This window comes from Lycium barbarum, chromosome 1 (assembly GCF_019175385.1).
Source record: "Lycium barbarum isolate Lr01 chromosome 1, ASM1917538v2, whole genome shotgun sequence".
Taxonomy (NCBI): domain Eukaryota; kingdom Viridiplantae; phylum Streptophyta; class Magnoliopsida; order Solanales; family Solanaceae; genus Lycium; species Lycium barbarum.
Window position 1 is genome coordinate 126904313 of NC_083337.1, and position 9246 is coordinate 126913558.

A 9246-nucleotide genomic window follows, 5' to 3' on the forward strand; every position below is an offset into this window, starting at 1 on the left:
ATAATTGCTTACTTAATGAGTTTTGATAATGTAAGGAAAAGATCCTGGCAACTTCATAAAACAGAAAAAAACAAAACGTTATCAGAATCACCTACATAAAAATTTATTTAATTAGAATGTTTAACATAATTAAATTAAAATTTACGATTGACTGAAATTAATACTAAGAATTAGATAGTTTTAAGCAAGGTTTCAAGTTAGTTTACAAGATCAATTTCAATCATTTTATTACCAAAGTTGGGGACTTATATAATTACTAAAATCTAGAACTTTAAACAAGATTTTCATCTATTTTTTTTTAGGAATGTTCATTATTTTCTTATCAAAGCAAGAGATTTCTTTCCTCTTAAACCTTTAAAATTTAAACACCACTAGTGTCACTCATTCAAATACTGGAGAAATAATTGTAGTGGAGAGGAGCTGGATTCACAAAATCTATTCCACTTCTCAAGTGACATTAAAAAGGCAATTGTAGCGTGTTATAAGTTCCTCCTACTTTATAACCACAACTAATAAAGCAGAGTTTTTGGCACTGAGAAAAACAGTATTCACACACACTAGATTGGGAGAGAAATGGCTAAAACACCAGATAAGGAGCATCCACGAAAAGCTTTTGGCTGGGCTGCTAGGGACCCTTCTGGAATTCTGTCGCCTTTCGATTTCTCTCGCAGGTACCTTTGTTACATGTTTGCTTTATAATATATATTTACGTATGTTGTTGGGTCAGTGTATATATAGGATATGAATGTATAAATATTCTTTTGAATGTCTGTAAGGACGACACTCTGGAGTTTGGAAAATTGATTTACCCAGAAAGGAAGGACTTGAAATACTTTACCTGTAACTTTTCATGCATATCCCTTATTCTGTATATAAGCATGAAATTTTTCAATACTATATGTCTCAGGGATCAGACATTAGCTGTGTGAGGAGACAAAAAGGTGGATTTTCATAGAAGCATACATACGACGACATTATTATATTTCTGTATATAAATATAGTGGGAGTTTTGGTTCAGTAGTAAGAGCGTTAACGTTGTTGTCTGAATTAGAAATGTCTCGAGTTAATTTGCCGGTGTGTCTTGACCTTCTGAGATTTCTTGAGTAAATTTCAAGGACGAAAAATCAACTTTTAGTTTATCACACGAAAGTTACTTTTTTTAAGACTTTTTAATCACATAAAAGTCATCAAATTTAAAGTTTTCCACAAAAAGTCACTTTTCTATTTTTGTCACATAAAAGTTACTCTCTTCGTCTCAAATTGTTTACCGTCTCAAATTATTTGATACTTTTCATTTGTTGAGAGGTCAACCTTTTTAGTTTTGACCGTGAGTTTGAACATAAAATCTTTAAATTTTTCAAAATAAGATTTATATATTTGGAAACTGTGTAAAAATTACTATAAGTCACTATAATTAATAATTTAAAATATTTAAAAGACATGAAAAAATTATGGTCAAAGAGCAACTCGTTTGACTCTCGAAAAACGAAAAGTGTCAAACAAATTGAGACGGAGGGAGTATCTAACTTTGACCAAGTTAACTAAAAAGTACACCCTCCATTCACTTTTACTTGTTCACTATACTAAAAAATAAATTTTCACTTTTACTTGTACACTTTAATATATCAAGAAAAAAACAATTTATTTTGTTTTACCCTTAACATTATCTACTCTTTTTATTCACTTTTATTTGTACACTTTAGCATATTAAAAAAAGGACAAGAGGGGTTGCTCAGATGGTAAGCACCATCTACCTCCAATCCAAAGGTTGTGGGTTCAAGCCACCAAGGGAGCAAAGGAAGAGCTCTAACTATAAAAATGTGACATTCTTTTTTAGACATATTATCCTGTTAAAAAGGAAAGTGTGCGACATAAATTGGGATTGAGGGAGTACAAAAGTGCCCAGAATACCCTTTTTTGTTTGTGAGATAAACTTCTTGCGAATATAATATAAGACACATAATATCTGGTAGAGTACTTTTGCATGCCACTCCCCATTTCCTCTCTTTTATTGTATAGTTGAAACAGAAATTAGCTTCCATGACGGGATGTTCAATGCTTATCAAGCTAATTTGTGAACTTATACCCTTTTGAATTGATGGCAGAGAAAATGGTGATGATGATGTTACAGTGAAGATACTTTATTGTGGAGTATGTCACTCAGACTTGCATCATTTGAAGGATGACTGGGGATTCACAAAATACCCCATTGTCCCTGGGTAAGCTACCCTTGTCACTTTGATGTCAAAAGGTTCTTTTACTTCAACATTCTGATCACTAGTTGTCTTCAAAGGTATGCTAATTTTTATTTGCCTTATTGGTTATGATTATTGGACATGATCCAACTAGCAAGATTTGCAATATTATGCATTATAAGAATAAGGGAGTTATACTTGTTGATGTTTTTTTCTAATTAGGATCTCTTTTCAGATACTTAGATGCAAATGTTTTTTACATACATACAAAACAATCTAGGTTGTTATAATCCAACAGACGTGGGATAAGGATAGGATATCAAGAAGATAAGACTTTTATGTCAAGAAATATAGACCTTTTCAATCTCAAAAGTTAGCTCATGGGGTCTGAGGATTGTCTAAAACTATATAAAGTTAGTATAACACTGATATTCTTAACCAGTGTAAAACTCTAATATCCCTTCAATGCTCAGAAACGTTAAATAAAGGCTCACCGTTAGGGCATAGTGACGGGTTTGACTTCGTGTTTTAAAAAAATAGAACTTGAACCTAACACAACTCCGAAATCTAACTCACGATTGAGCATTTTCCAAAACCATTTAAAATGACTACAACCCATTTATTCAACCAACATGGGACAAACAAGAATTTTGGCATTGTCACCATGTTAACCTTTATCTTTTCTTGGTGTAGAGGTGATTAAAATGTATAATGGGAGACAAAAAAGTCTATAACAATCTCAGTGCTCCTCGGTACTTGCATTAATAAAATTTAGTTGTCTCATAAAAAAAGTCAGTAAGAATCTGTTCTCACTGCTAGAAACTTCATCGGTAGCACTTCTCATAAATTTGAGTTCACAAGGGCATTGCAAGATTTGCTTGAAGAGAAGGCTTGAAAATGCCAATGATAGGCACTGATAGGTAAACATTTATTTTAGGCTTTGTCTAAACGGGTAGAATTTCTCTTGGATTTGTAGGAACAAAAAAACAAAGTAGGGACTAGAAATAGGGACTAGAGCACATCCATTAAGGTGTCTTTATTTCTATTGTTCGAGTAGCGATCAAAGTGGAGTAGTAGCTCAAAGGAAATTCCAGCATCGTGGTTTCTGATCTCTTGAATTACGTTTTTTGCAATAGAAGGGGACTGTCCAATTGATTAGTTCTACTAATCAGTAGAATTTTGTTTAGATCACTAATAAAAAACTTAGTAAGGACGGTTCAATCATTAACCATTCTCTTGAATTACATTTCCCAAAGTGCAAGGACTGTTCAGTTTATAATCCTACTATAATGTTAAGCAGGGATCTAGTTTAGTTGGCAAATTATTGAACAGCTGAAAAAGATTGTGTTCCTTCTGAGCAATATGCTGCAGTTTATATGGATCAGGGTCAATCTTTGGCCACTGGATGCATTTCTATTTTTTTTTTCCTTCTCTAAACTAGAAAAAGAGGCCTTTCTGCTTGAGTTATCCTAAACCTTGTTTGTGAAGGACATAGAAGTTGTAGCATCCCTTACGGGGGAAAATCCGGATAAGCGGGGGCCCTAAAACGTTGCCCGGCACCGGGGGAAACTAAAAGTACAAAGATTTCAGGTTTACTCTATTGCAAGTTCACTATCACTGAATAGTGTTTGTTAGAAACTTCTATCTGTTCTTAGTCCTAGTTAGAAGTGCTTGTGACTGTTCTCCGATATCTACATTTGAATCACACGTCATTAAAGCATTAACTCCCAAAAAACTACTGTTATTCTGGTTCAAGTCCATGAACAAAAACATATCTGTCAATTTTAGGGAAAGTTGACTAGATGACCACTAGCATGTTACATTTTGGTTCTTCAAGCAATAGTTTACTAGTTAATTCTTCTAATCACGTTGATGAAACTTAAGCTTCATATTAGGGTAATCAACTTGAGTTTTTCATGAATGTGCTAATTTAATGTCAGAAGTGTTAGGTTTATCTTATATTACAACTTATAGAACTTTTTTCTGTGCAGGCATGAAATTGTTGGTCTCGTGACATCAGTTGGCAGTAGCGTCCATAAGTTCAAAGTCCGTGACCGAGTTGGAGTTGGGGTGATTGTAGGCTCCTGTCAAACATGTGACATTTGTGAACAGAGCTTGGAGAACTATTGTCCTAAAGTGACGTTTACCTACAACTCCACATACCATGATGGTACAAAAACATATGGCGGTTACTCCGATATGATAGTTGTTCATCAGCGCTTTGTTCTTCAATTTCCTGACAACCTACGTTCCGATGCTGGAGCTCCTTTATTATGTGCTGGAATAGCTGTGTACAGCCCGATGAAGTACTATGGTATGACCGAACCAGGCAAGCATTTGGGTGTTGCTGGATTGGGCGGCCTTGGTCACATTGCTGTGAAGATTGGAAAGGCCTTTGGGTTAAAAGTTACTGTCATCAGCACCTCTTCAAAGAAGGAAGATGAGGCCATCAAGAAGCTTGGTGCGGATGCTTTCATTTTAAGTAGTGATCCTGCAAAAATGGAGGTATGTAAACAGAAAAAGAGAACAGGTGAGTTAATAAGATTAAGAGAAGGGAGTTAAGCGTTGTGCATGTTTATTGACCACATTTAAGTCACTAAGGTTTTATTTAAAAAATCTTCAATACCACTTCATAATTGCGAGAAAAACTTGGAAATAAAGTTCTTGATGAATCAACTAGAATAGATGCAGTATTGAGTCGGAATCTATCATCCTAAGCATTTTTATAACACGTATATGCATCAAGACCAAATTAGTTGAGGTTGACTATATAAATCTTCAATATCCAGGTAGCTCAATCACAAGTTAGTTCCGGTCCTGCTATATAGTAAGCATTGTATATATAATTTTAACATGAAGCTTAGTTGCGTGTTACTGGTTTCCGTTTGTGTTGTAAGTTTAATTTGCGTCACTAATTCCAACTACTAATCTTAGTTCCCAACTTCTATAGATTCCTCGTGTTTTTAAGTCTTGGTTCTTTTCAATGAATAACTTGCATTTATGTGTGGATTATTTTTTGACCGATTCAAGGAAAGTTGCTTTATGGACATTTTGATTTGGTGGTTGTCTATGCAGGCTGCTGTGAATACCATGGATTACATTATTGACACCATTGCTGCTGTTCATCCATTGGGTCCGTTGCTAAGTTTTCTGAAGATGGACGGTAAGCTTGTCACTGTTGGATTGCCTGAAAAGCCACTGGAGCTTCCAATTTTCCCTTTAGTTTTGGGTAAGACACAGTGATTTTGGAACATCAAGATGTTGCTTCTTTATTTTTCAACCATAGATAATTGCAGGATCATACTTAATCTTGAAAATTTGATTATTAACTAACAGGTAGGAAGCTAGTTGGGGGAAGTGACATAGGAGGTATGAAAGAGACGCAGGAAATGTTAGACTTTTGCGGAAAGCACAATATTACTGCAGATATCGAGCTGATTTCAATGGACGACATCAATAGTTCCATGGAACGACTTGCAAAATCTGATGTTAAGTACCGGTTTGTGATTGACATTGCCAACTCTTTATCCCGTCCTGATTGTTCAATGTAGCTGTCGCTGCTTCTTCCTTCATTGCCAAAAACTTGATTCTACAAATTGAGCAATTTAGTGATAGAAAATATGTAGCAAGTTGATATATGACTGGTCAGCTCGCAAGAGTTAATATTAAGACAATAAACCTTTGAGCTTCTGTGTGTTCTAATGGTTCAGTAAGCTTTGTCTCATTTTGCTAGAGCTATTTTGAATTGATTAATCTTCTTATAACGAATTGCATTAAATGTAGCTATTGACTAGTCCTAAAGATATTAGGAATGAAAGCAATTGTACCATTGATGGAACGGGGTAACACCTTCAACAAAGAAGGTTACTGAGTTTGAAAGCATAATGTAATACTCCCTCCGTCCCAGAATAAGTGTCATCTTAGTCAAAAGCACGCATATTAAGAAACCAATAATGCAATGTGAAGTTTACCAAATTACCCCTATATAATAAAAATAAATTACTTTTACCTTTTGATTAGAGCATGCACAAGAAGTAAACCTTTTGACATTGAGAATCCAACAATACCAAATTACTATGTGGCTTTTCCAATCATCATTTAGATGTTACTTTATTGTCTAATGGTAAAATTGGAAAAAACTAGTCAATTTATGTCTTGGTTTCCTAAGGTGACATTTATTATGGAACAAAAAAATTGGCTAAAGTGACACTTATTATGGGACGGAGGGAGTATTTATTAATAAGAAGAATCGAGAAAGTCATCAAGCTTTGAAAAGACACGTAAGAATTACATTCGAACTTCTCCGGTAGGCTCTTGGTGTTGTATGCCTATTAGATAAAGGTATTGGTATTTGTGTTGAACACTTTTTTTATTCTTGATGGTACGTATTGTTCTTTGAACTTATTTCCAAAGAATTGCATGCTCGTTCTTTCTTAACGATTTACCAATTAGTTTAAATACACTACTTAGAAAAGTTCATTTATCTAACTTGTATTTCAGGGTTAATTACATTTCTGTTGACTTATACCTTCGGCGAATCTTTTTTTTAATTAGGGAAACCACGCTGTATTGCCTTTTGAGTTTTGACTGCCTATCCACAAATAAAAAAGAAAAAAATCATAGAATAGAAGACCAGAATCTGCAAACCTTGAGGGTCAAATTGTCATTTTGTTTCCCAAACCTATTCAAGCAACAACGCAAAGAAGCAATCCTTAGCGCGTCACGAACGGCGGGATTGATGACCGAGTAACCATAAAATACCAATTGACTAAACTAGGCAATTACTTCTTTTTTATTTTTATAATTATTTAATATTTGAAATTCTTGGTTCGCACTGTAGTTGAATTTTTTAATTTCCGAAGCATGAAACCGAGACCTCTAATTAAAAATGAAGAGATCTTATCCATAATACTCCCTCATTCTCAAATTATACGTAGTGGTTACTAAAAGTAGTTGTCTCAAATTATGTGACGTTTTAGAAGTTCATGGCATAGTTTATTATTTTTTCCCTACTTTACACTTAGTAGATGTCATTAATGGAGATGACACATAAATAGAGTAACATTTAATAGAGAGAGATTATAACTTAGACATAAATAAGGGTAAAGTTAGTCAAAGATTCCTCCTAATTTTTATTTTTATTTTTTTTGCTTAAAGGGCGTGTAAAACAAAAAAGTGACAGCTAATTTGAGACGAGGGAGTATCCACTACAACCCTTAGCGGTAACTAAAGCAACTATTATTATTACCATTTCATACTTTTTCTTTTCTAAAAAGTGATATTATTATATTTTCAAAAAGCTTTTAATTTAAAATTTTATTTTCTCCTCAATAACATATATACTTTCATAATAAATGTCATTACATGCTTAAGATCATAATTTACAATGGCACTTTTGATATATGTCAGCAAAATATAAGTTTGTGGCCAATCAAATACGGCATAGTATATAAAATAAAGTAAAATAACCCATATATACAAAGATACACACAAAGAATTGAATATTCATAAATGTATATATATATATATACGTAGCTTCCCCCTACCTTCACAGCAGTTTCTTCTCCCCACCCTCCCTCTTTTCTCTCTTCCCTCGAACCCCTCCCCAAAACACGTCTTGACTTAAATATAAAGCCAAAAAATATTACAAAGCTAGAAGCTTTTTATACAACGAGAGAGGAAAAAGGAAAGTGATCGAGAGAGAATCAATTAGCTCTATTTATTTTTCTAACAAAAATGTGTGATTTAGTGTTGTTTGGTCGTAAAATAGTTGAATTGAAGAAAGGGTCTTCAGATTTAGAGATTATGGCTATGACAGCAGCAGAGAAGCTCATGCAGCTAACTGAAGATGAAGATAATGCCATGAAAAGTAGTAGTAAAGAGAGGGAGAAGAAGAGAAAGAACCAAAGTGAATATATTGTGGCTAAATCTAGTGAAATTATTCTCAAGCCAAAGAAGAAAAAGTATAGGTCTATTCAAAATCTTTATTTGGAAACAAAACCTATCAACCTTTTCTCATAGGGACCAAAATAAAGAAAGAAAAGGTGCACTCTTATTTCGGTATTAGGAAGTTTTGTGTAGTGTATTGGTCGCAACTGCAATAACATAAGAGTGTTTAGAGTTTTCTTTTGTTTTAATCTTAAGTTTCTCCTTTAATTTCCTTTCTGCTTCTCTAATTATTTTTTCTATATTCTACGATGGATGTTTACGGTTATAATAAGTTGAATCTTTTATATTGGGATCACTTCAGTTAAGATTATGAATTCACCTCATCTAATTATATAATTAGGATTAAATTTCATTACCATATATTGTTGTTTTCATTTTTTGTACTCATAACCAAATATGGTTCTATGAAAGTTCCCAATAAACTAAGGGTATTCTTTGCGCTCTTAAAGGCATTTATTGATATTTACAATTAGATGTTTCATGCTATTTTCACGAACTTGGCAAAAGGAGCGGAGCTTAGGGGCACAATGAGTTTCAAACTCTCTTTGTCAGAAACTCGCACTATATATGCAAGGTCAAAATCAAAGACATATGTAGAATTTTTTTAAGTGGTATCAATATTTAAAGAAGAACTGTTATGGGTCTGGTGCAACTTTTAAGGTATTGCCTGCTTTGACTAGTCCCCTCTGAGCAACCTCGAGGCTTTTGGATCTCCTAATTTTGTCTCCTTGAACTTTAACCAAAAGACGTCTCAACAGTTGAATGTCTTAGACAAGTTCCACAATAAACTCCTTTGAAGTTCAATAGCCAGCAGTCCAAGAGTTGTTACACTCTGGTCACGGTTGAAGCCCAATTGCCAAGGTATTCTCCACCTTTGCCCGAGTTCTCAGGACCATTTCAATGCTATTGGGACTTACGGTTTTTTTCACAATAAACTCCTTTGAAGTTCAATAGCCTACGGTCCAAGAGTTGTTACACTCTGGTCACGGTTGAAGCCCAATTGTCAAGGTATTCTCCACCTTTGCCCAAGTTCTAAGGGCCATTTCAATGCTATCGGGACTTATGATTTTTCTCACAATAAACTCCTTTGAAGTTCAATAGC

The 9246-nt window shown here is 34.1% G+C and overlaps 1 protein-coding gene across 1 annotated transcript; it reads left to right on the plus strand.

Annotated features, from left to right (window-relative positions):
- The first annotated feature begins 289 nt into the window (after nt 1-289).
- On the plus strand, nt 290-5885 carry LOC132599702 (probable mannitol dehydrogenase). The gene is made up of 5 exons (XM_060312978.1): nt 290-671; nt 2106-2219; nt 4187-4700; nt 5271-5424; nt 5532-5885. The coding sequence occupies exons 1-5, from the start codon at nt 574-576 to the stop codon at nt 5744-5746; spliced, it is 1095 nt and encodes a 364-aa protein (XP_060168961.1). The 5' UTR covers nt 290-573; the 3' UTR covers nt 5747-5885.
- Nucleotides 5886-9246: the final 3361 nt, after the last annotated feature.

Coding starts and splice junctions, on each gene's coding strand:
- LOC132599702 (XM_060312978.1), top strand. CDS start 574: ATGGCTAAAACACCAGATAAGGAGCATCCACGAAAAGCTTTTGGCTGG. Junction 672..2,105: donor CCTTTCGATTTCTCTCGCAG/GTACCTTTGTTA, acceptor AATTGATGGCAG/AGAAAATGGTGATGATGATG. Junction 2,220..4,186: donor AAATACCCCATTGTCCCTGG/GTAAGCTACCCT, acceptor TTTTCTGTGCAG/GCATGAAATTGTTGGTCTCG.